Source organism: Pteropus medius, unplaced genomic scaffold (genome assembly GCF_902729225.1).
Source record: "Pteropus medius unplaced genomic scaffold, Ma_sr-lr_union100, whole genome shotgun sequence".
Lineage (NCBI taxonomy): Eukaryota > Metazoa > Chordata > Mammalia > Chiroptera > Pteropodidae > Pteropus > Pteropus medius.
This window is the reverse complement of record NW_024349224.1, coordinates 3,490,594-3,517,355: the sequence shown is the minus strand read 5'-3', so window position 1 is coordinate 3,517,355 and position 26,762 is coordinate 3,490,594. Positions and strand designations below refer to the sequence as shown.

Here is a 26,762-nt window from a genome sequence, read left to right as displayed (position 1 = left end):
GAAAAACCTTCCTGGTTACACTTCCCGGAGCAAATGGGCACATCAGCCTCTGGGTGAGCAGCGCGAGTGTCAGACAAGCCAGTCAGAATGAGGCTGGGAAGAAAGAGCCACTCTGTAAACTCTTTATCAGTGACCAGTCTCACGAAGGACAAGAGTTCGCATTTTGTGAAACGCGGTGTGTGCGTTAAACACCGCGTTTCTGTTTCTGTTCAACTAGTTTTGCCTGCCAGGCAGGTTCGCAGGGTGACACATCTCAGGGCTCCAATCACCTCGAAACAGGCACTCGTCCTTCCTCTTGGTCACATCCTCCTCTCAATACGGCCTCGCAATGGTAGTCCCCTCAAGGCAGGCAGAGAAACCGAGTTGAGAAAGGTCTTGTTTTGATTCTTACTTCTTGCTTTGCCTATCCAGCACCCATTCTCCAATCTTGCAGTGACAGCACCCTAATTTTTCTTGAGGATCTCAACTTAGGCAACATGGTTTAAGTGGTACCAGCCTCCCATCAAGCTCCAAGGGTTCTACGGCCATGCCACCCTGAATGTGCCCGATCCTGTCTGATCTCGGAAGCTAAGCAGAGTCGGGCCTGGTTAGTACTTGGATGGGAGACCACCTAGGAAGACCAGGTGCTGTAGGCATTAAAAAAAATAAAAATTAAAGAAAAAAAAACGCTCCAGGGGTAGACTTGTGGTTTGGTTTGTCCCTGAATTCTACATCATCATGGTTCAGGGTTGGCACACGATCTAAATCAGCACCATCATATAACTCCATGACTTTTGCTGGATCTATGAGGATGTCAGCCTGGAGCTGCTGGAGGCCACCAGAGCCTGTCTGAGAATAGGACCAATGCAGAGGAAGCAGAGCCAAGAGATAGCGAGAGAAAGCCCGACTCTTATGACATCATTTGAGCTCCCGGTTATAGCCATATCTGGCGCTCGGCCTCGTTATGGGTGGGTCTCTGACACCACCGAACAAAGGCATACTGACTCTCATGGAGGCTGAGCAATTCGATGATGAAGACCAGGCATCGTGATTCCCAGTCCGGTGCCCTTACCCTGTATTGTGTTCCCGATGATTTTATCCAACCTCGCAATCAAACTGGAGTGATCTCTGTGGCTTTATGGTCTGCAAAAAGATAGATATTTTAAAAATAAAAACATCTGATCATAACAGCATTTTGTCTAACCGAATCACAGAGTCATGGGAGGGTCCCCCAAGATCATACCACTGAGTGGTTTTCAAAGACTTTTTTTTGCAACTCCTTGTTTCAGATGAGGTCTTAAGCAGAGCTCCTACATATAAGAAACAAAAGCTCTATCTTTTTATCTTTATAAAAAGTAGATGCTAAAACTTAACTTAAAAGCTCTATCTTTTAAAAGATAGAGCTTTTAAGTTAAGTTTTAGCATCTACTTTTAAAAGATAGAGCTTTTAAGTTAAGTTTTAGCATCTACTTTGTATAATCAATGAAGACCCGAATTTTAATGTATTTGTTTCCAAGGTATAAAAAATGGTTATACAGGGTCTATGGCTATGCCACCCTGAACAAGCCCGATCCTGTCTGATTTTGGAAGCTAAGCAGGGTTGGGCCTGGTTAGTACTTAGATGGGAGACCACCTAGGAAGACCAGGTGCCGTAGGCGTAAAAAATAAAAAATAAGGGATTGTCAACTGACAAGGTCTTTGCAATCTGTGAGGTCAACCAAGGGTTGCCTTGCCTAAAAAAAAATGTCTATACAGGAAATGGATAGAAAAAATCAATGAAACTAAAAGCTGTTTCTTTGAAAAGATAATAAAAATCAATAAGCCTCTAGCCAGGCTAAGAAAAAAAGAGAGAGGGTACAAATTACTAATATGAGAAATGAAAGCTGAGACATCACTAGAAAATCTGCAGGCATTAAAGGATGATAAAGGAGTATTTCCAATAACTCTGTGCCCACAAATTTGATAACCTAGATGAAACGGACCAAGTCCTTGAAAGATACAACAAGCCAAACTCACACAAGAAATAGACCATCTGAATAGGCCTAAATTTATTAAAGAAATTGAATCAATAATTAATAACCTTTCGAAACAGAAGGCACCAGGCCAGTAGGTTCACCAGCAAAATCTATCAAATAGTTAAAGAAGAAATTATACCAATTTTCTACAACCTCTTTCAGAGAGTGAAAGCAGAGGAAATACTTTCTAACTCGTTCTATGAGGCCAACATTACCCTAGTACTAAAACGAGACAACCACATTACAAGTAAAGGAAACTACAGACCAGTATGTCTCATGAACACAGCTATAAAAATCCTAAACAAAATATAGCAAATAGAATCTAGTAATGTATGAAAGAATTATACACCATGAGCAAGTGGGACTTATCCCAGGCATGCAAAGTTGGTTCAGCATTCAAAATCAATTAATGTAATCCATCACACCAGCAGATTAAGAAAAAAAAAATCACATGATCATGTCAATAGTTGCTGAAAAAACATTTGACGAAATCCAACACCCATTCATGATTTTTTAAAATCTCTCAATAAACTAGGACTAGAGAGGAACGTCCTCATCTCGATAAAGAATATCTACAAAAAACCTACAGCGAACACCATACTTAATGGTGAGAAACTCGAAGCTTTCCTTCCAAGATCAAGTCAAAGCAAGGATGTCCCTTCTCACCACGGCTTTTCAACACCACTAGCCAATGCAATAAGACAAGAAAAGGAAATACATATTAGGAAGGAAGAAATAAAACTGTCTTTGTTCGCAGACTACCTGATTATCTATGTAGACAATCTGAAAGAATCAATAAAAAACAAATGGGGAACCAATAAATGATTATAGCAAGGTTGCAGGATACAGGTTACTATAGAGAAGCCAATCATTTTCCTGTACACTAGCAATGGATAAGTGGAACAGATTCCCATCAACCTAGGAAGTTCTGCTTCTAGAGCACCCAACTTCAGACTCATCCTCTGGGTCAATGTGGCTTCCTCGGAGGGAGAGGCTTTGCTTGAACCCCCAGGCTGACTCAGAGTCCTGTCATAACAGCACCTGGTTTTCCTTCGTAACAATTTTTACAACTGCAATTAAATAATTATCTGTGCAATTTCCTGTTTAATGTGCCTCTCCCTCACCAGACTGCAAGCTCCACGAGGAGAGGACCACATCTCTCTTGCTCCCACTAGGTTCCAGCACCAAGCACAGCACCTGGCACAGCACTGGGCATTCAACAAAATTAGATGAAGGAAGGAAAAAAGGGAGACAATTAGATCAAGGTTTCCAGGTTTATCTTTGTCACAGCAGAATCTGAGTCCAAATGACTTTTGGCATTGTCAGCAGTGGGCACTGTGGCTTCGACTCGCAGCCCTCCAGCAAGCAGCTCCAAGGCCCTGAGGGCAGACACAGCTCAGGATCCCACATGCACAGCTGCCATCTGCTGCCTCTCTTTTGTTCACTCAGAGGCAGGCGGCTGAGGCAGCTCCGCCTGCGACCCTGAGCAACCCTGGAAGCTGCACTGTTGACAGCCTGTCACAGCGAATCACCTCGGGCTGCTGCATCCCCAAAGAGCTGCCCACTGAACCATCCCTGGTCCCCCTGGGGGCCCCTCCCTGCAATACTAACAGGCTGGTGCCAGGGTGGCCTGTCTGTGCTGCCAATCTGGGGCACCTACTATAGCTGCTGGAGGCCTGGGCTTGAGAAATGTCATCTCCCGCCTCTTCCTCCAGTGACAGAGGGCAGGTACCCACAGAGTACCCCAGAGAATGGGCTCTTTCCCACACCCTTTCTATTTTTTCACACTTGGACAAGAAGCCTCTTCACTCTTCACTTCCTTGGCCCTTGTGCCAACCACATGGCCTGCACGGGGCCGGTGCTGCCCACTCCTCAGAGGGGAAAACTGAGGTTCAGGCAAAAGAAGACAAGAGAAGTGAGTAGCCCAGGGACAGCTGGCCTTGGGAGTGCCTCGCCCGGCCTCGCTGCTGTAGGAGGGGGCTCTGAGGAACATAGCAGGGCAGAGGTGAGAGTCTCAAAACCCTGGGTGTTCATGGCTTTTTACCTGCCTGGACCATGGGGTCAGCTCCCCGTAAGCCTCTTTCATCTGTTGGCTGTAAGGGAATACCTGTAAAGGGTCCTCACTGGCTCTCCCAGCACTGCCCTGAACAGGGGAGGCCATACTCTACCCCCAGGGTCAGGTGTCCAGGACATTAGCTGTGTCCCACAGCCTCTTTTCATGAGAGCACTGAGGTCTGGAGGCCCAGCTGTGATGGCAGCCTGGCACACTTAAGAGTCATGAGTTCGCTAAGGGCCTGGCCTGCCCTAGCCTCAGGCGCCCGGGCAACCAGTCCTCTGCTGAGAGGTCTGGGCAGAGGCTGTTTCCTGGGAATGCCACACCCCCCAGTGGCCAGCCTTCCTCAGTACCTCTCTCCTCCTCCTCCTCAGACTCCCTCAGAGGCCACCAGTCACCTCCTATCCCCAACCAAAAAATCCTCAGAAGAGGAAGGTGAGAGGAAATCATGATCGCAAAACAGTAATAATTATTCATTCATTCATCCAACAAATATTTCTTGAGGGACTGCACTGAGCCCAGCTCTGTGCCTTGGCTGAAGGCTGCCCTGTTTCTTGTCAGTGGGCCTCTCCAACATGGCAGCTAGTGTCACCAAAGCATACAAGCAAGAATAGAGATGGCTAGCAAGATAGAAGTCACAATCTTATGCGACTGAATCACAGAAGTGACATCTTGTCACCTTTGCCATATTCTGTTGGTCAGAAGCAAGTCTCTAGGCCACTCCACACTCAGTCGGAGGACATGAAGATCAGGAGGTGGGAATCTTTAGTGGTCATTTGAGAGTCTGACTGACACAGCATGATTCGGTTCAATGAGTATTTTCTGGTGCCTTGCACGTGCCAGGCACTGTCCTGGAGTTGGAAATAAAAAATTAGGGTTTCTATCTCCCAGGAACTTTTTCTAGGCATTTCCTGCCTCATGCCCTTACTCATTTTTCATGGCTGTGAACACTTTGGGACCTATATAGGATCTCTGCTGAGGGGAAGAGGAAAATTACTCAGGCCATAGGGTGAATGTGTCAACTGAACCCTTTTCCTCCAACCCAGAGGGAAGAGAGTGCGCTAGCTTAGAGGGGCATTTGCACAATAGTGGCCACTGCTCTGGGTGCTGTGGATACCACGGGGTAGAGGCTAGACCCCGCCCTGGGGGCGTACACTGGAGAACCGGGAGCACACAGGTAAACTCACAGGTTCAGCCAGGAGTGAGGCATGCCGCAGTGGAGGGAGGCCAGCCCCTCAGGGAGATCGGCATCGCAGTTCTACAGCACAAAGAATTATAGCCGACAACTGGAAAGCCGAAACCAAGCTTCGCTCTATACTTGGAGGCCTTTACATATTGGCACATACGATTTTTTTTTTTTTATTTAAAGATCAGAATCCCTCAGTTACCAATATGCTGGGTTTGCTGGATCTGGCACCCAGTATCGGGCTCAATCAATAGTGTTTAAAGGAGGACAGAAGCAAGGGAAAGTGGAACAGAAAGGAGGAGTCAGGGAAAGAAGAGTGAGAAAAAGAAAAGGGAAGCAGGGGGGCTGAAAGGAGGAGGAGGAAGGGAGAACAGACGGGACGAAGAGGGGAGAAGCAGGAAGAGAAGAGTGGGGGGAGCGAAAGAGGAGAGTGATGGAGGGGAGGGAAGAAGGAGGACTCAGAGCAGTGACCCCGCCCCCGATTCCCGCCCCCGGGCCCGCCCCCGGCCCGGACTCCGCCCCCGGCCCGCAGGAAGCAGTGCCACCTCCAGCCGCCAGGGGCCGCCATGCGCAGCCGGCCCCACCCTGCGCGCGCGGCGGACCCTCTCTCCCCGCCACCGCGCCCGCCGCTCGCCGACCCGCCGCCGCTCTCGGGCTCCGGCCCGGTCTCACGCGCGGTCTTCTCGTGAGGGGTCTCGCGCCGCCCGGCGCGCGCCGCCCACCTGCCTCGCGGCGCGGGGTCTCGCGGGCCCCGCTCCCGCCCTCCGCTCGCCTGGCCCGGACCGGAAGCGGCGCCGCACGGCCTGGGCCTGGCGCGGGGGGCGGGCACTGGGGCCCGGTCGGACATGGGCAAGAAGCACAAGAAGCATAAGTCGGACAAACACCTCTACGAGGGTGAGGAGTGGGCCGCGGTGGGCGCGGCGAGCCCGCGGCCGCTCCGTGGGCTTTTCGCGCCTTCGACACCAGCCTCGAGCGCCCGAGGCGGACCGTGGGCCGCGCCTCCCACGGGCAGGCCCGGCCCCGCGAAGTGGGCGCGGACCCCCGGGCAGGGACGGCGTTGGAACACGGGGCCCCGGGTGGGTCTCGGGTAGGGAGGTGCGAGACCGCCCCGGGAGCTCCGGGAGCCTACGGGGCACCCCCTCGGCGAGTGTCCGTCATTCAACAGGTGTTTCGTGGGGTGCTCACTGCATGCCCGACGCCGCCCGGGGCTTCCTCCGCCTGTCTCCGCCCAGCGGTCGCTCCGCGTCGTGGACGCTGCCCCGAGAGCCCCTCCTTTAATCGAGCCTCTTTCCTTTTCTTTAAGAGTTTGTAGAGAAGCCTTTGAAGCTGGTCCTCAAAGTGGGAGGGAACGAAGTCACCGAGCTCTCCACCGGCAGCTCGGGGCACGACTCCAGCCTCTTCGACGACAAAAACGATCATGACAAACACAAGGACAGAAAGCGGAAAAAGAGAAAGAAAGGCGAGAAGCAGGTTCCAGGGGAAGAAAAGGGGAGAAAACGGAGACGAGTGAAGGTAAAGGTAGTTGCAGTTGCTTCGGCCGTGCGGGTGGCACCGCTTCCCACGTGCTGGCCGGCAAAATCTGACCTGTTTCGAGGAGGGAGAGCGGGGCCGAATAGAAACAGGAATCACCTGTGAGTGTCAGCAGCTCTGTTCAGTTATCCTCGCAGCCGTACTCAACGCACCAGGCAAGGGAGCAGCTAGCTGGTCCCCACTGTCAGGAGCTGCTTCAGAGAGAGCTTTTCCATCTCGGAAAGGCGAGAGCCGCGTTCAGAAAAGCCTCCGTGTTGGAGGTTTGTCAGAAATACGAATTTCAAAAGCAAATGGGGTCTCTTCAGGTTCAGTTTTTGTTCTGAAATAATTACTATAACGAGCGACTTCCATCCTTTAAAACAAAGTTTGAGTCTGTGGAACAGAAAATTCTACCAGAGACCTTTAAGAGAGGTGACATCAGTAATAGAAATAAGCATTTTCTTAACCACTGGCAGTTAATAGAGGAAAATTAAGTCGCTGCCATCTCGGTTTGCAAGCTGGGCAAAATAGTAATAATTAGCTGTACTCCAGGGGTGATCACATGCATACCTGGAATTACCCTAGACTCCTTCGCGCTTCCCAATTTGAACCCGTCGCCAGTGACTTATTAAAGGAATTGCTGTATCTTAAAAGTAGATTTCCATAGCTTAGTTTTATAATTTTTCTTAACGTTTATATACATAACAGAAGTGTTCTCTTCCATGTGATTAAACACATTGGTAAGTCATTAAATCTTAGAGATTTTGGAATTTCTTAAATCGATTCCTCTCTGCATCAGTTTTTATCACTAGAATGTGACAACACATAGAACTATCTAATGTTTCCCTTTCTCAAATTATAAAACCTGTATATACATATGATATTTTAAGAGAAATTCTAGTGGTACAGAAAGGAACCAGGTGGAGAGAAAAAAGTTTTCCTTACCCCAGACCCTCTTGCAGTCTCTTTCTCCAGAAGTAACCAGTTGGTTTTTTTAAATAACTTTTTATTAGTAGTAATTAGTGAACATAGTTTTAAAAAGTCAAGAGTACTACAAAGCTTTTAACACAAATTACTTCCCAAACATTTTAGTTTTCTCTTGTGATAGTTATCTCCATTTCTAAATGTAGGTTTATAGTGCTGTTTACTGATTTGTCAGTTTACATCTTTTACTGGCATCGTGTTAGAGAAGATGAGAATTTAAGTTAGCATCCCTTCCTCCATGCCCCCAGTATGGGTCCATCACAATTGTCAGATAAATCAATATTTGGTGTCACTGAAGACAAATACAGTATACAAATAGAGATCTAGTCTTGATTCATTGTTTTCATTTGTTTGGTTATTGTGTACTAATTTTTTCTAAACTAACACATTTGTAAAACCCGTCCGATTCCAGTTTTTCCCATGGGCAGACGCTTGCCTGTATTCTGAGACACCATGCTCGTAGCTCTCTTTCTTCTCCCAGTCTCGATTAATTGTCCAGGCCTTTGGGGACTCTCCTTTGCCTGCTTTCTGGAACTCATGTCTTCCTCTTGATTTACTTCCTTGTTTTGGTGGAATCTTAACTCTAAGAACTACCTAAGAAAGCATTCATAGAAGGTAGATTTTTTAAGTTCTTATGTTTTGAAAATCATGCTACCTCAGTATAGTTCTCACATAGATCGATGGTTTGGCTCGGTACGGAATTCCAGATTGAAAACTGTTTTCTACCACAATCTTGAAAGTATTGCTCAGTTGTCTTCTGTGTTCCAGATTTACTGTTGAGAAATCTGTTGCCATTCTGATTCTTAGTCCTTTGTATATGACCAGCATTTGCTCTCTCGAAATTTTTAGTATCTTCCCCTTTGTCTTCAGTGCTTTGTTTTGCAACGAATAATCTTGCTTTCAGTTCTGGGATGTTTGCCTGAAGTATTTCTGTGATAATATGTGAATTTTATTTCAGATTTTATATTTTGAACGTCTAAGAATCCTTTCTTGTTCTCTAATTGTCCTCGTTTTAATAGCATCTTGTTCTTGTTTTTACATGCATTATCTTTTATTTCTCTGAAGATATTAATCAATGGGTTTTGGTTTTGTTTTGTTTAACTTTCGTTCCCTGTATTGTCTGTATTTCATTTCAAGTTCTTCAATTTATTTATTTGGTCTCTTACATTAAAAGCATCCTTTAGTTATCTTTAAATACAAATAGTTTATTTATATTTAAACGTGCAGCACAAAAAGACTGATTAAATGCTTTGTGCCTAGACAAAGTTTGTCAGCTGATGGACTTCACTGTACAGTCACTAAACAGAGACCTGATCATTTGGGTGGGGATCCCCCAAGTGGCCATACCCTCCAGGATCCTTGCTCTGAACTCTTCAGTTTCTCCAGAGGAAAACCCCTGCCGGGAGAGAGAAGTCTACTCTGCCGGTGTTTCGGGAGCCATCCAGAGGAGGAGGCTGGAGGTCTTGTCTTATCACCCCGTGCTCTGCTTTCAGTCCAGCGCGGCTCCCCACTTGTGCCTGGGTCCAGGTCTGGAGACTCGTTCCTTATGTCTCCAAGTTCTGAGCTTCAGGGTTCTGGGGTTTGAACTTTTCTCATAGGCGTCTGCCTTTGCATGCAGGCGGCAGCTTGCTTTCTCTGGTCTACAGACTCCTTTACTTGCCTTTCATCTCCCAAGTGTGTTGGCATATTTCATCCACTGTTGTCTTTTCTGTACCCTTTGTCCCTGCCACCATCTCATTTAACTGGAGGTCGAGATAACCCCTTTTAACCACTTCTGGTTTTAGTTCTGGCAGTTATACCGTAATACCAGACGATATATTCATTTCTTATTTTCTCAGTTATGTTATTTTTCTTAACTACATCGTATTCAGTTATATTGATATACCATGTTTTATGTAATAATTTTTTTAAATGTTACAGATAATGATGCACTGAGCCTCATTGTACACGTCTTTTATACTTTTATGAGGATATCTTCAGGATAGGTTCTTAGAAGTCTCCCCTTCGGTTCCAGCCACTCTGCCCTTTCTTGACTGTGGCTCTAACTATCATTAGCCCCCGTTATGGTTTGATTCCATTGCAAATAAAGATGCTTTTGCATCCACAGTCTCATTTGGACATAATCCTCTGCACGGTAGGACAGTTAGGTAGGTGGTTTCTATTTTATAGAAGGTAAAGTGGAAACTCAAGAGGATTAAAGTGAATTTGCTAAGGGTCCCACTTCCTGGGGACTTGGAGTGAGGGATCATGGGACATCCTCAGAATCTCTGTAGAGACTGTTTGGGTCATTCTTTTTTTTTAGACCAGAATAATGAGAAGGTAAACCCTTTAATTTTTCAAAGGTGTCTTAATTAAGTGCTTTTTTCCTTTTGAGTAGGCAATCCCTGATAATATCAATTGAGAATGCCCCAGCAGACGGGATCAATAGTATTTCTCTCCTTAGAGCAGTGCTATTTAATAGCCAGAGCACTGAGAGTACAGCAGGCCGTAGTTTTGATGAGACAACCGTAGGCCAGGCACCACCCCTGTGAAGTGTGTCGGCTCTTTTATTCTTAAACATTTGATTGCTGAGCATATGGCAAAGAGTTTGTGTGCTTATTACGTAACATTACCCTTTCCCGAAGATTCAGCCTCAAATGTTTTCAAGTCATTTATTCCCACATTATTCAAAAGAAATAAAATAACTGCTCATGAAAAACATGCTCATACCACTTGATGTAGTAGTATAGGCACAAGAGGACAATTAAGTAAAACTAAGGTGCAAGAGATACAGTTCTGTGGGCCAGTACATTGACAGCGTGGCGATTTATAAAAATTACAGAAATGTTTATAAAGTCATTTGAAGCAAAATAACATAATCATGTCTATATCCCCATTATGATTACTGAAAAACTCCATATCCACCTTACAGATGAGTGGTACTAAGCATATGTTACATGCTGGGTTCTGTGCCTAGTGCTTTGTGTATGTTATGTGTTGTATTTTACCACAATTTGTGTATGCTACCTCACAAATTTGTGTATGTGAGGTAACACGCAAATTGTGGTAAAATATACATAGCATAAAATTTACCATCTTCACCATTTTTAAGTGTCCACATTGTTGTACAGCCAATTTCCAGAACTTCATATGCATTAAGCAACTCCCCATTTCCCCCTCACCGCAGCTCCTAGTAACTACCTTTCTATTTCTACCTTTATGAGTGACTGCTGTAGATATATAGGTGGAAACATACAGGATTCGTCTTTTTGTGACTGGCTTGTTTCACTTAGCATAATGTCCTCAAGGTTCACCCGTGTTGTGGCATGTGTTAGAATTATATTGCGTTGTATACATGTACCATATTTCGTTTATTCATTCATCCATCGATGGATATTTGGTTTGCTTCTACCTTTTAGCTGTTATAAATAATGCTGCTATGAACGTGGGTGTACAGTATCTCTTAAAAGACTCTGCTTTCAATTCTTTTGGACGTATATCCAGAAGTAGAATTGCCATATCATATTATCTTCTCTTTTGTAAATGAGAAAACTAAGGCTCAGGGATGTTAAGTTAACTTGGTTAAGGTCACACAGTAAGTGCCAGAACAAGAACTCAAATCCTGCCCTTGAGAGGTCTTTAGTCAAAAGAGTTTTTAAAATGGACAGCAGCCTCCATCCCCTTCACAGTACATGTCAGTGCCCTAACAAGGCAGAATTCTAGTTCTGATGCTCCTGAGATTCCTTGGAGCTGGGAGAATCACAGAAGACTTTGCTCAGGAAGTAGCGTTCGAGCTGGTCTCTAGAAATCAATATAATGATGTCATACTACAGCTTCAGTCAACGTGGAGTCAGCTGTATACTCTGACCTATTGTATTTTCATATTATATAATTAAATGTAAAGGGTAATATATATAAAGCCGTGAGCAAAGTAGCTACCTGGGCTACTGCAGGTATTTCAAAGGTAATCAGACAACCCCATTTGCATTTGTATGCTGACTTGAGAAGCTGATCCCTGAATAGAAAGCTACACTCCTGCATGGAGATTTGGAGATGAGGAAGCTTGCTCACCACGTAGGGAATTAAGCACGAAGGTGGGCAAATGTGAGGCTAGGTATAGGGGACATAACCTAGCTTTCTTTTTAAGCACAGACTCCATGAAGAGGAGTAAAAGATAAGACCTGAAAGGCAGCTGAGATGTCAGTAGGGAGTTTGAACTTTAATGTGTAGGCCGTGGGGACTCAAACTTTCTTAGTGGAAGATAAAAGTTCATCTGTGAAGTGTCTGGCTGATACTGAAGAGAGAGGACTCGGTGTAAGGAGACCTGCTTAGAAAGCTTGTCATTGGAATAGCTCAAATGAGTAAATTCCTTTACTGAGACTCAGGCCTGTTCTTTGGAAAGCCTCATCCTAATCCACAATCTGTCCGAACACCTTTGCAAGTCAGCTTCAGGTTTAGGTGCTCAAAGAAGTAAGGCTCATCCTGTTACTCGGGATTTTATCAGAATAAAATGTGAGTCGTTTCAAATTTTTTTTGTTATTCATAAGCATTAACCTATATTGGATATTTATAAAGTTGAGGTTAGGTACAACTAACGAACATGTGGAACTGGTCATATACAATAAATTCTAATAAGCACTATACTAGGACTAAAGAAAATACATTACTCATAAAAGCTAACATTTGACTTTACTATATGCTAGTCACTGTTCAAAATTTTTTATGTTTACTATTTTAATCTTTACAAGTGGCTCTGTGGAATAGGTACTGTCATCTCATTCCCGAGCTAACTGAGGTTATAACTACAGAGGAGAATGAATGGCTGATTATTAAGCGAAGTGGGAATTCTGTCAACTCATCGTGTGCTATGACATCTGCCACACCCAAGATCTCAGCTGGTTTGGCTTATCTGGGTTGACAGAAAACCCTCCCCCTTCCTTCCCACTCTGCTGTTCCCTGCTGAGGTGGCCCCCTTCATCACAGAAGACCTTCCCAGAAAGGCGGGACTGAGGGCATAAGAGTGGTGTTGCTCCTCTGATCGAAGGGCTGTTTATTTATTTATTTATTCAGCCAGTATTTCCCAGATACCCAGTGTGCGTCTCTGTACAAGACTCACTTGATGAAGATAAGTAAAACACAGTTCTGACCTACAGGAGCTGGGAGGGGTGGGGAATGAGACAGGAGAATGACTGAATTTTGTGGCCCGGTAAGTTCTAACAGGGGTCTGAGTAAAGTGTTCAGGGAGTCCCCAGGAAAATACGTCTCATTCTGCCTTGGGGAGCCGGGGAAGGCCTCAGAGGTAACAGCTAGATTTTGCAGCAGAGGCTGTTTTCAACCTAGGGCCAAAAATGAGGTGTAGCTTCAAAGTAATAAAGCTGATTTCTTCAGTTGAATTCTAAAATAACTCAAAGGGGAGTTTTGAAATTGTTTTGCACACTAGAGGCATTATTCAAAGATATATATTATTTTTTCAAATGTATATAATTTTTTAAGTATATTTAAATTCTCCAGAAGTAGCCAGCGAAGGACAGTCCTTATTACTAAGGGCTTCACCTGTCAGTTCGCGTGCTTCCCTGTTCCTATTTCGTGCTGCCTCCTATAGAGCTGAATAAGACATGGGCTCCCACTCCCAAGGAACTCCAGAGAAAGAGGCAAATGTGTCTGTAACATAGTGCAGTGAGTGTTTTACTATGAGCACAGATTTGCTTCAAAGTGTTACTCAAATTAAGTAACTCGCTGCTGAGTCATGGGTAAGTTAGAATCTAGTCTAAGTTACGGAAATAGCCACTTCTCCTCTCCTGCCTCAGACCTTTGTGCACACTGGGTATTCTCTCCGCCCGGAATGCTGTTCCCACCCACCCGCCTCCACTCCCAACCTGGCTGAATTCTTCAGGTCCAGCTCAGATGGTACTTCCTTTGGAAGCCTTCCCGCGCTTCTCCAGTCTAAATTAGACTCAACAGCTACTCCCTCATTGGAATCTTTGTGTTTTTTTTTAATGAGTTGTTTAATGTTTGTCTCTGTTGTTGACGCAGTCACTTCCTGAGGGCAGTGCTGCGTGTGTTCTGTCCACCGGCGTGTATCCGATCAGTAGGACATCACTCATCGATTGGATGCGTGTTGGCCACGTGCGGGTATTGCACTGAAATGTCGCATACATTGTCTTATTTGGTCCTCAAAACAGTCTTCTGAGGGTTATATTGTTGTGCCCGTTTTCAAGATGATAATGTTAGTTTCCCCCCAAATTCCGCAGTTTATCTGTGGTCTCATAGCTAATAAGTGGCAATGCCAGAATTTGAACCCATTTTATAAACTAGCTGTAAACCTTTATTTCTTGGCTACCTGAAGTTAATGGCTCAGTATTTTTGTTTAGTTTTCTATCCGTAATTAGCAAAATACACCGTTGACTAGAATTGTGTTAACTTTTGGTTTTACACATCTGTAACTTCATTGACATTCACAGTAGGATTCTGAATCATAAAGGAAATTAGAAGGTCGAGATCAGAAATTTCGGTGGAGTGAACTATAGACATCAAAGCTGCTTGTTTTGTAGACGGAACAGACTAAAACAGTAGGTCACATTCTGGTAAACTAGAAGCTGGGTCCCCAAGTTCCTGGTCTGGCATCAGCATGTTACAATATCCCATTCTGTTCAGGGGAGTTTCCAAGGACATATTTTTATATTCTTTTTCTCTCTTGGACTGTAGCCCAGAAGGCTATGTTCTCTCGCCACACTAAATAGTAGAGTGGCTCCTGTAGACCCGCTCACCAGATAAGTTACCAGGTAAGGGTAGTTCAGAGACATTTCCATTGGTACGTCTTCAACTTTTCTATTTCATGACTTCATTTCACCATCTCATCAATTCTGTAAGGTAATAAAATCAACTGTGAAATCTCTATCTTGCAGGTGATAAAGAGGCCTGGTGAGAATAAATGAGTTGCCTAAGGAGGTCACAGAGCATGTTAGGAATGAAGCTCTAGAACTCAAGCCTCTAGACCAGGGGTCCCCAACCCGGCAGGCCACAGACCAGTACCAGTCCACGGCCTGTTAGGAACCGGGCCGCACAGTAGGAGGTGAGCGGTGGGTGAGCGAGTAAAGCTCCATCTGTATCCGCAGCCGCTCCCCAGCACTACCATCACCGCCTCAGCTCCGCCTCAGATCATCAGGCATTAAATTTTCATGAGAGCACCAGTCCCTGGCACCAAAAAGGTTGGGGACTGCTGCTCTAGACCATGGGTCATTGACTGTGGCCAACACCACCTGATTTTGTATGTTTACTTGGTACTCAGCCACACTCGTTCATTACTTATTGTCCGTGGCTGTTTTCATGCTGCGACAGCAAAGGTTAATAGTTGTGACAGACCTTATGGACCACAAAACCTGAATATAGACCACCTGGCCATTTCCAAAAGAAGTTCGCTGGTGCCTGCCCTGGGCTCCTGGCACTTTGGCCCTCGTTCTTTCGACCTCTGAGCGGGCTTACTGCCCTTCAAGCTGTCCTCGCTCCACAACTCCATTTCACAGGAAGGGATCTACATCTCGGGGTCTTTTTCCATTGAACAGATGTTCTAAACCTGCAAGATTTCATGCCAGTTTTTCAGGACAAAAGTCATAAAACTTTTCAAAGTCAGAAATTAACTTCTAGAATATGTCATGAGGCCATATAAAACAGTAATCAACAGTAACAGACCAAATGCGCAGTGAGTACAGTTAATGACGGTGTCATCTGGAGGTTGGAGACCGATCATGTGTTCTGTATCAGGTGCTTGGACCCTGAGAACAGAGTGTGAAGCTCCGTATTTGTGATGCTCCAGGTGTGATCCCTGCTCCAGCAACACCACGTGGCCCAGAAGGTTGTTGATAAAGCAGTTGCACGGGCTCTACCCTAGACCTGCTAGGTCTGTAATTCTAGGGACGAGGCCTTGACCTTAGTCTTTTAACAAGACCTTCACGTGACTCTGATGAACACTGAACCTAGACAACCATAATGAGAACTCACAGGTTGCATTTCTAGCAATTTCCCAGATAACACTGACACTGGCAGTCTAAGGACCACACTTTGAGTCAAACAGTGGCTCTAGACACTAGAACAAGAAATGAGGACGTAGGCCAAGAAAAGCGTTTCTTCAGTTGCTGAGATGCTATTGAGGATCTTGATTCTCAAGAGTATAAAATAGACATTTTTGGATAGTTTTACTTCATATTTTAATTTTTAAAAAGGCAAATTGCAGAGAATAATAAAACTAGCACCTCAATACCAACCCTCCAGCTTTAGCAGATCTCAACATTTTGCTTTTTGCTTATTTTTTGTTTTTAAGAAATTACAGAATAGACAAAGGAAGCCTTCTGTGTAGCCTTCCAGATTCTAGTTCCTCACGCTCTTTGTCTAGCAAGCCATCGTGAGTTTGTGTATCACACACATACTTATTTTCATAATTTTACTTCATATGTAATACGCACTTACATTTTCAGACTTTACATAACTGATCTCGTAACACAATTCTCAACTTTTTTTCTCTGGAAACTGTGAATACTGTACATGTTGATGGCATGGAACTTTATTTTATCTGCTGTTTAATTAAGCCATAATCTATTAATCCATTTTCTTTAGAGGCATTGGGATTGTTCCTGGTTTTTTCACTATTTCACACAGCGCTGCAGGAAATATTCTGGACGTGTCTTCATGTGAGCAGTAGGTCCTTGAACATCTTGGATTAGGGGCACTGGCTCCCCTTGCAGTCAGAAATCCGTGTGTAACTTTTGAGTCCCCAGAAACTTAAGTTGTCCCTCGGTATCCATGGGACACTGGTTCCAGGACCCCCTTGGATGCCACAGTCCAAGGGTGCTCCAGTCCCCTCGATGAAACGGCGCAGGTCAGTGCACAGTTGGCCCTCGCATCCGCGGACTCCCAGTTGTGAATCGAAAGCATTACAAGTGTTGATTGGAAAAAATGCTCATAAGTGGGTCCACGCAGTTCATACCCTTGTGGTTCAAGGTCAGCTGCATTGTGTGGAAAGAAGTTTCCCGGTGCGTGTCTGCAGTAGGGCAGCTGGGGAGTGGGGCGAAGGCGTCTTCTGCCTCACCGGATACTGCAGTTGTCTCATCCACCTGCCAGGTGTGAGCGTCTGTTTCTCTACATTGGCATCGAACTTGACTCTTTCAGACGCTAATGTTTGCTAATTAGAGACGTGAAACGTCTTCTAGTTTTTAAATTTATAATTCCCAGAGTTCTAGGGAGCTTGAGCTAGTATTCACGTTTCTTGACATTTTGGGTTTCCTTTGGGAATTATTTGCGATATCCTATACTCATTTCTATTGGGTTATTTGCCTTATGTGAATTTGTAGGTGTTCTTTATGTAATCTTTGCTAATACTTCATGAGTTATTTGTGTTTCACGTACTTTATCTCAGTCAATAGCTAGTCTTTTAACTTTGCTTATGGGTAAGAAAATCTTTCCCTACTCTTGGGTCATAAAGAGTCTTATCTGAAGTTTTAAAGCTTTGCTTTGTACATTTTAGTCTTTAATATATCCGGAATTTACTTTTGTATATGGTACGAGGTAGAGATCTAATTTCATTTTCTCTTTTCCATGTAGATAACTGGTTGTCCCAGCACTGCTACCCTTTTGTCTGATTTGTAATGAGGCCACCTGTGATGTACCAAGACTTTTCTGTGTGCTTGGGTCCACTTCTGGGCTCAGTAATCTGTTCTCTTGGTCTGTTTGCTACCCCTACGTCAGACCCACAGTGTGTTTCTATCATTTCATGCAAATACTTTAATAAGACACATCTTATTGTCACCTTTTTCAAAACGGTTCTGTTCTTGATTCGCTCTTAAAGATAAATTATACAGTTGGCTTGCCACATTCTGTAAAAAATCCTATCTTACAGTTTTGACTGGCATTACATTTTTTCATTACGTTTTATTCATAGATTACTTTGGAGAGAATTAACTGCCTTTCAATTCATGAACATGGTGTATTTCCTTTATTCAGGTCTTCCACAGTGGCCTTTCAATAATGTTTCATAATTTTTCCAAAAGGTATTGGGTATCTTTTCTTAGACTTGTTCCTAGGTATGTTATCTTGCTTTTATGAATAGTATTTTCTAGTTGGTTATTTCTGGCATGTACCATCAAAGCACTTCCCTCTGGCCCTTTATGAACGTGTTATTTTTTTCTCTTCCAGTAGATGGCAGTAAAATACATTAAGAGTTCATTATTAAGAATCGATTTTCAGTGGTGTCTTATTTTTTCCACTAAATTTAAAATTATTTATTTCAAAGGTATTCTGAAATATTTCAAAATCATCTCACTCTGCTCCATACAGGAGGATAAAAAGAAGCGCGATCGGGACCGTGTGGAGAACGAGACAGAGAAAGACCCCTCGTGCCAGGCCCCCGTGGGATTAGACGTGCCTCCTGAGAAGCCTCTCGCAGGCTCTTTAGCCAAACAAGAAGGTTGGAATAACTGAATGACCTGCCCTGAATGAGGAGGCTGAAAGTATTTTAAACATCATAGCCAGAGAAAGTGACTGGGTTTTTATCTTTTAAGTGAAAGTTTAAAAGCTTTTTAATTGAAATATTTTTGTTTTCTTATTTCTCTCACTGCATAGGAGCTTTAAATTAGCTTCAGTTTTAAATTGATATTCTCATACTTTAATATATTTGTAAGAAAAATGAAATTTCTGTATGAGATACATAATGATGGATAAGGGATAAGTTATAGGAAGAAAATAGGCTAAAGAATACTCTCTAGAATCTTTTTTAAACACTCTTTTACTTTCTTCTTTAGAAGTAGAACAGACACCCCTTCAAGAAGCTTTGAATCAATTGATGAGACAATTACAGAGGTAAATGTTTTTTCCATTATTTTTATAACATGGAAATTGAAATGAGAAATACAGAATCCAAACCACTTCTCTATTTTTTGATTAGTTAAAGCCACATTTTGTGGCCTAAGTCCAAATGTACTTGATTTTAAAGTGGATGATAAATATTTTGCCTGGCAGTAGAAGTACTCCAAGAGGCTGACTTTTAGATGTTCTCGTTTGATTTGTTTTAACTGGCAACTTGAAGAGTGTTACATAACACTCTTTAAATGGCAGATTTCTTTTTCATTTTAAGTAACTTCTGATGTTAAAGCTTTAAACCAGAAATAAACAATACAGATATTTCCACTCTGCTGATAGATGAAAATACCATTTGTATATTTGTGCATTGCTTATGCTGTGAAAATTCAACAAGTCTGGAGAAGAGACAAAATACTATAAACAGGGTTTGTGACCCTCTTAAATGTAGAAATTTGTGCTAATATTTTTAATATCTAGATTAAACCAATGTTAAGTTCTTAAAAGAGAAAAAATAACTCAGTCTTTATTAAAATATTTATTTTGATACCTCTCTTTACTCACAATTTAAATTTTTAGCTCAAAGACATTTACATTATTTGCAGAGGATTCATGAGTATAGGGCATGCATTCTAATAGTCAACTTTCTTCTCACTGTGTTATACTCACATGTCAACCCTAGAACACATCATAAATGATATTTTAAGGTAAAACCTCTAGTGAATCTGTGCTCAACACCTGTTCATCTTTACAGTTAAGATCAGAAGTTAGTGGCCTCTCTTTGTTTACAGAGTAGTTGAGAAAATTACTTCTAAAGTCTTCATACTTGAATAAATAATTTGTTACCTGTCCAAAAGAATGGACACACAAGTATTAGACATTTCAACTCAATTAGAATGTATGACTGTAGAGTGTCTTGGCTGTCTTTATTTCTAGAAACTTAAGACCAGAAAGTAGATTAAAGACGTCACCTTAAAAGAAATTTACTTAAGAAGGTCTCTCTTAGTCCAGGGATGTTCACATCGCTCAGAACATTTTGGGAATTAGAGTGCACAGCCACATTTTTTTTTTTAAATAGCCTTAGTAATTGGATGATGATTCTTCATCTTTGAGGCTCAGTGCTAATGCTGAAAAAGAGAGTAATTGATCAAGTTTAGTGATACTGTTTGTGGTCAGACCAAGTGGGACTCAAAATGACTCATTTTAGGGCATGCAGCTAATTTGCTCTGCAGAGGTCCTCCAGAGATAATCAGTGTTGTTATTCATAGTAACTACTGTGGCTAGCATGCATTTGCATGGATACGATCCAGACTGGATATTTTTGCTTATTCTCATTGTTTTTTAGTCTCACTGCAAGGAGGCATCCTGCTGGGAAGAACAAAGGCAGATTCATATAGACTTGAATTCAGATTCCTACTCTATCTTTTATCAGACTTACGACCTAGAACAAATGATTTGACCTCTGAGCCTTTGTATCCTTATCCCTAAGTGACAGTACCGCCACCTGGAGGCTTTTGTGTGAGTTAGCTATGAAATGTCAGATACCTACCACTGGGCCTCGCACATGGTAAATACATTTTAAAAGTTGTTTAAACCATTTTTTATTGGTATGCCAAATTTCTAGAAGAAAAACATCAATCCGATGACCTCTTTATACAGAACAGTGATTCTCAACCCTGTCAGTACTGAAAATACTAATGCCAAGAGCTCAGATGCAGTACCGGTACTCAGCCCTAGAAATACCGGTGCCTGGACTCACCCTCCTTCCCCAAGGGATTCTGATGTTGTGGGTCGAGAGTAAGCCTTCCCCCACCGCACTGGAACTTTCCCAAAGCTCCTCTAACGATTCTCATGCACAGTCGAAGTTGACCTGTGATAGAAAGCAGTGGTTTTCAAGTTTGGGGCTGTTTAGAGGACCTTTTTGATGTCAGTTTTCTGAGCACCCGCTTCTACACACACACGATAGGAGTCGTATCTATTCAAAAAACATATATACTCACATGGATGCAGTAATCGTGTGGCCCACCAAGAGCCCAAGCCTATAGTTAGAAACCCATATAGACAATTGCACATGTGCATTTAGTTGTTATTTCTGCCTTTTTCCCTAGAGTTGATAAAAATACATACTTCTAATCTCCCAAAGGCCAAGATATTAGCCAGTTAGGCTAGTTTTTGTTTGTTTGTTTGTTTGTTTTTCCCCTATGTGGGAGGTGCTACTAATTAATTAGGCTGCATATTTTAAAAGATTCTGTCTTAAGAGTACAGTTAGTAGGTAAAGCATCTTAACCTTCTTGCTAAGAAGTTATTAGTTTTTCAAGTTATTCCTTCAATTTTCAGTGAAAAACATGACAGCATACTACGAATTCTTTCTGCATCTGAAGGGTTTCCTCTGACTTCTGCTCCTAGAGCAGTAGATTTGTTTGTAGTAAAAATAAAACTGCCTTTTTCATATCTTCACAGAAAAGACCCAAGTGCTTTCTTTTCATTTCCTGTGACTGATTTCATTGCTCCCGGCTACTCCATGATCATTAAACACCCGATGGATTTCAGTACCATGAAGGAAAAGATCAAGAACAATGACTACCAGTCCATAGAGGAGCTGAAGGTGACTCTAGTTCTAATCTATGTTGTGTTTGGACAAATAAGAGCTGTGGCACAAAATGACATCTTCACCCATTCGAGAGGCAGACTCGTGGGTCCTACACACGGAGTCATGGTGGAAACCTGCACGTCTACACCCAGTCTTTCTGACTGAGCTTTTGTTTTGCTAAGAATTAAGTTTCTTTTAATCTCCAAAATCTTTGTATTTTTCTGTCTTCGAAAACATTTTTGAGCTTGGGGGTACTAAGCCAGATGAAATAAGCCATCCGATATCTTTTATTATTTTTTGTGTTTTAGTAAAATTTTGAATCTCATACATTCTAATACATATTTTCCCAACTTTTAAAATGAATTAAAATGATTTTTAATTTCAGATCAGTACAGGTAAAATTGACTTTTTAATGAAATTGAATTTATTTTTCTAGATATTTTAAGGTGTGCCTTTTTTCTAAAAGAGAATAAATTGGCTTGTCCAGAAATACTGAACAGAAGTTTAATTACATTTTTCAGTTTGATGCACATCACTTGCTCCTTGAATTCACTTCAACTGTATTTGTTGAGCGTATTTCCTTTGACTTTAAGAAGGAAATTAAAAGCAAAAGTAAGGAACCTACAAGCTACCAAGGTGATGTAGGTACCAAGGTGATGACTAATGTTATAGTCAAAGTTTTTTCCATCTTTAAATAGTCTTGTTATATGTTGATTACAGAGGTGATACTTTCATTTTAATCTTCCCCGAAAACAGAAAATGTTTTTTGAATTTGCTTTGTACCAAACCACCACAAACTTAGATAGTTTAGATAATATTTATTTTTCCTTTATCTTTTCTGCCTGAACATTGTAGTGCTCACCTGACCTGAGGGCTACACCCTAGTCAGCTACAAAAAGACAGCAAGACAGTAAACGTTCTCTTCACTCGGTCTGTTTTTTTCATCCACATGTCAATCAGCTGAGATTTATGAACAACACCAACATTTAATTTTACTATCACTTTGAACGTATAGATAATATTCTACTTACTCTGAAAAACCTGAATTACATTCTCATGTAGTCAGACAAATGGAAACTTTTACCAGCGTTTCATATGGTGAAAATTAGGCTAGAACTGTTTATTTCAGCATATTTCTGACCTTATTATTGCTTAATGGAAAAAATCTTAGCAGTGTTGTTTTTTCTTTTTGTGAAGTTTCCCTCTGGTCTCTTACGATGACAGGAGAGAGTAGAAGTGTGCCCCCTAAGTGTTTTTAAGCAAACGGTTCAGGTTTATCATAATTGAAATAAACGAGTATTTTTGACTCTTTGGCGTTTTCTTCATTACTACATTTTTTTTCAGTAGCTCAAAGTAATATTTATTAGCTTATCCAGCTCATTAGCCTGTTCAAGTTTTTTTTTTTAATTACATGAAAAGTATGCAGAAAGGTCATTCAGCTTTTCAGATGACCAAGTGCCATTACACAGAAGTCCAGTAAAGCCTAGCACGTGACAGTTAAGGTGCCTGGAATCTGCAGATTGCGTTAACGGATCAGACCTGTGATCGGCGGGATCATCCGGCACTCTCGCCAGTTACAAATCCAGTGGTCGTTTGGCGTCAGTCATCTGTCTGCCTTCACACACTCGCCTCTCTTTTCCCCAAATACGTATTTCTTAATGGAACGGGAGCTTTTCAGAGCGTCTGTACCAAGTGTACTTAACCTTTGGGTTGCCATGAATGAGCCTTTAAGGGGACCAGGAACCTGCTAAAATCACATGAAAAATTTTGTGCTCAGCTGTGTGTGCGTGTGCGTGTGCACGCATGAAGAAAGAGTGAGTGCGTAGCTCTCATCGCATTTTTAGAGACCAGGACCTTGCAAAGTTCTGACTGATCAGAGCCTTGGCCAGGGACTGAGGATCCACGCGTGTTTCACCACTTTAGTACCCAGTTTATTGTGGGCCTTGGTAGATGCTTTTAAATCATGTTCAGTCTGCTTATTTTCATTCCATTTAAGTGTTCTCAGCCGTCGTCACAAATTATCAAATAGTGTGGTTTGAATGTTTTGATTTGGAGAAGTTTTTTATGGGGGAGTCGGATTCTTTTTTTGTTTGGTTTTTATCATTTTAACTTAGCAAGGCCTTGGAATAATCACTCTCACATTTATACAATATAGAAATTACTCAACCGTGAAAATATGCAGTGGGATTGCATTCTCCAGCACATGTGTGTACTTTGAAATTTAAACCAAAGTATAGTTTTGATCATTTGGCTACTCCATTTACACGTTTTAACTCTTTGAGGTTGTGTGGTTTCTTCCCATTGGCGTGATGTTTTAGCATTCTGTAAGTTATGTTTAGCTTATGATAGCTCCCAAACACGTAAAAGAAAATTAGTATAAACGTTTTAACATTTTTGCTCAATTCAGTTTTTATAGGAAATATTGTGGTAATTTAGCACCGTTCCCAGTTTTCAGTCTGGATCTGAAATAAAATATTTAATTCGTAAATGGAATCTTAAGATGTTAGTTTTAAAGCTAAGAGTAAAATTTTTTAGTTAGATGAACTACTCAGTTAAGATTTTTCTGTTAAAAATAAGATAGAAGTATTTTCTTCTAATTTTTTTGTATGCAATAAGATTATACTGAAGAAACCAATTTAAGTATTTCATTTTGGTATCAAGTCCATATATAGTTACTATAAAATGTTTAAGAAGTTGGAAAAGAGTAGAGTAGAATATTTAAATTAATTTAGCAATATCTGTGAGACTTAAAACTCATACATTGCTGTTAATGTTTAGTAGACAGTGAAAGAGGAGAGTGCAGGGGGGTTTGTTGTTTTTAATTTTTCGAGGCCCCGTATGATTTCAAATCAGAACAGGAGGGTGGTGTTCTGTTTTAATGCATTTTCCCCCTTAATATCATCTCTGCAGGATAACTTCAAACTCATGTGCACCAACGCTATGATCTACAACAAACCAGAGACCATTTATCATAAAGCTGCAAAGAAGCTGTTGCACTCAGGGATGAAAATTCTTAGCCAGGTAAAGAAAATTCTTTGTCATAAATAATAATTATGAAATTTATATCTGTTTTTTGATCCTAGTGATACAGGTCCATTCAGTATTGGTTTTATTGTATAGGCAGATCATATTAAAGTTGAAATATTAAATGAAAAAGACTTTTAATATAGAGAAGAAAAAGGAAGATTCTCATTTGGAATCAATAATGATAAACATTGGCCTTCACTCGTTACCTAGAGGCTTTTGAGTCGATACTCATCAGAGAGACTTGTATTTGCTGTGATAGAAACGTCAGCCTGAATTTAGGGTAAGATGGCTTAGATGACTTACGGACCCGTTGGGAGGAAAGCTCTCTTGCCCTTCGTAGGGATGGACTCTAATGTTCTGGTGAAGCATAAGAACTAGTAGAAACAGCATACTCAGATGAGAGCCATCTGGGGACTGTCTCAAGGCCACCTCCTCACGGGAGCAGGCTCTCCCGTGAAGGACAAGCGTTGCTGCATCGTAAGGCAGTTGAGGTGGGGGGGATGTGTGCAGAGGCACAGACACGTCCACGAGCTATGCGAGAGCTTAAACACGGTAACATTTCAGAAAGCTACTGTAGGTAGTGACAAAATCATGTTTGAGTGTCATCTCAAAGTGAGGACTGATGACAGACCTTGAAAGTTAAGTTGAGGTGATCACTGGGCATCTCCCAGTGAGGAGCACTCCCAGTATTAGTCACATCTTCAGAGGTTTTACACACAGCTCTGAGTAGGATGGGACGTTAACCGAGACAATCCTGGTTCCTCACCACAGTGGGAAGTCAGAAGACTGAGTTCTGGTGTTAGTTTTTCCCACACACTCTGGACCTTGGGTAAGACAGTAACCACTCTGAGCTGCCATGTTGTCCTCTAGGAGAGAAGGTGTCATCTGTGCTCCCCAAGGCTGTGCTTCAGTAATGTGCTGATGACAGATAAGACCCAGCACAGGGAGGAGAATATGAAAAAGAAGACAGATAGGAGAGGGATCTTGCAAAGAAGAAATGAGTGAGCGTAAGACACGAAGATGGAGAAAGAAATCAGAGTGAAGAGCTTGAGCTCACACTTGGGATCTCCAGGATAGGAGAAATGAGTCATGTGTAGATGCGCGTGGTTTTCCAGCTTTTATGGCAATCGTCTGTATCAGTTTCACATCTAAATAAGTTCCTCGGTGTGCGGATGTATGAGTGTCTGTGCTTGGCTCTGAAAGATTCTTGGATCCACTTAACTGGAGAAAGAAAAACATTTGGATTGACGCTTATTCTTACTCTCTCAGTATTTAGACAGCATCAGTCCGCACCCTTTCCTAAGGACTCAGGAATCCGAGATGTAAGCCAGTTACCTGTCTTCACAAATTGGCAGAGGAAAGGGGACTATAACATGTTCATCCCGCTCAGGGTAGACAGATGCAGAATACAGAACAAGCCATGTTCCGGGTTCAAAAACCCGTGGTGCTTCTTTTTGTGTTTGAAGGGAAAGCGCTTCCAGCAAATGCCAGCTTTAAATATTCCAAAATAAGTACCTTAAATTTCTAGAAGACAGTTTAATGTGCAGATGTAACATTCATAGGAAATTTATCAACTTCAATTTGTCGTCTCTTTAACCGATGAAGTTAGTGTAACATGTGAAAGAGTCCAGTCTCCCTAGAATTTTACTGGGGGTGGGGTGGTTGGCAGCACAGAAAATAAACTTTCTTCTCCACGCTCCCTCTTCTCTCTGTTACCTTCCTTTTTTTCAGATCTCTTCCTGTTGAGGAGCCCTACCCATCCTGTGTTAATGGCTTCCTGTTGCCTGTTCTCTCCACCCTGGGCGGGAGGGGTCCTTACAACAGTGACTTTTAAATGTTTAAATTTAGATCTGCATTACCTCCTGCAATAGCAGTGCTTCCAGGAGAGCCCAGCACACCCTTCCCTGAATGGTATCTTTTAAAATAACTATTTTTGAATGTTCAGTGTAAAGATGGTAGAGCAGTCTTTCATCTTGTTCAGTGACACAAGTAATGACCATTAGTAGACATGTTATAAAGAGTGGGCATACGTAGACTAACTCTTTTGATCTCCTAAATAAATACAAGGATGCATTATGGTACAAACAAAATAGGACACACGCTGTTCATAGCACAGTGGCTTTGAAGTGAGACTAATGAAGGTTCAAGTCCTGGCTCTGCCTTTGTGATGCCGTGTGACCTCGGGAAGATGGGATGGTAGTGTCTACCTCAGTGACCGATGCCTGGTATGTGGGTTGCACTCAGGTGTTAACTGTTGTTGATGACGAGGAATCAGGCCCTTTAAGTCATTTAATATTGTAAAACCGAGGATTGATAAACAGTATGCTGATTCGGAGACATTTTAATTACCAAAAAAGTAAAAGGTATTGCTTCCAGAGGAAAATAAATTAAATTCATCTTTTTCTTCTTGTGTCAGAATTTAGAAACTCTCTCTCATTATTTTAATTTTGTGCATGCTGTGTTTAAAAAAAAATGTTTTTAATGTAGGTTCTGCTTTATAAAATTCTAAAGTGGAAATAAAAAGATTACTGAGAACTTTGGGGTCTGAGCCCATTTCCCTAACCAGCATTTCTTGAGCAGCTAAGAGCCAGCCGA

At 42.2% G+C, this 26,762-nt stretch overlaps 1 protein-coding gene, 1 non-coding gene and 1 pseudogene across 3 annotated transcripts in view; all 3 read left to right on the top strand.

The window, feature by feature from the left end:
• The first annotated feature begins 516 nt into the window (after positions 1-516).
• Positions 517-635, top strand: LOC120617415 (5S ribosomal RNA). The gene has a single exon (XR_005656907.1). It is a non-coding gene; the product is annotated as a 5S ribosomal RNA (ribosomal RNA).
• An 883-nt stretch (positions 636-1,518) lies between these two features.
• On the top strand, positions 1,519-1,637 carry LOC120617453 (uncharacterized; annotated as a pseudogene).
• A 4,207-nt stretch (positions 1,638-5,844) lies between these two features.
• The window catches only part of BRD7 (bromodomain containing 7), a 32,719-nt gene continuing 11,801 nt past the window's right edge, over positions 5,845-26,762 (top strand). Inside the window, exons 1-6 of one of the 2 annotated variants that reach the window (XM_039880833.1) lie at positions 5,845-6,127; positions 6,537-6,745; positions 18,032-18,161; positions 18,496-18,553; positions 21,011-21,155; positions 24,051-24,161. In XM_039880833.1, the coding sequence (XP_039736767.1) occupies positions 6,079-6,127; positions 6,537-6,745; positions 18,032-18,161; positions 18,496-18,553; positions 21,011-21,155; positions 24,051-24,161 (702 nt within the window). In that variant the 5' untranslated portion in view covers positions 5,845-6,078. The remainder of the gene's footprint in view (positions 6,128-6,536; positions 6,746-18,031; positions 18,162-18,495; positions 18,554-21,010; positions 21,156-24,050; positions 24,162-26,762) is intronic. The other variant, XM_039880834.1, reaches the window with a different exon arrangement.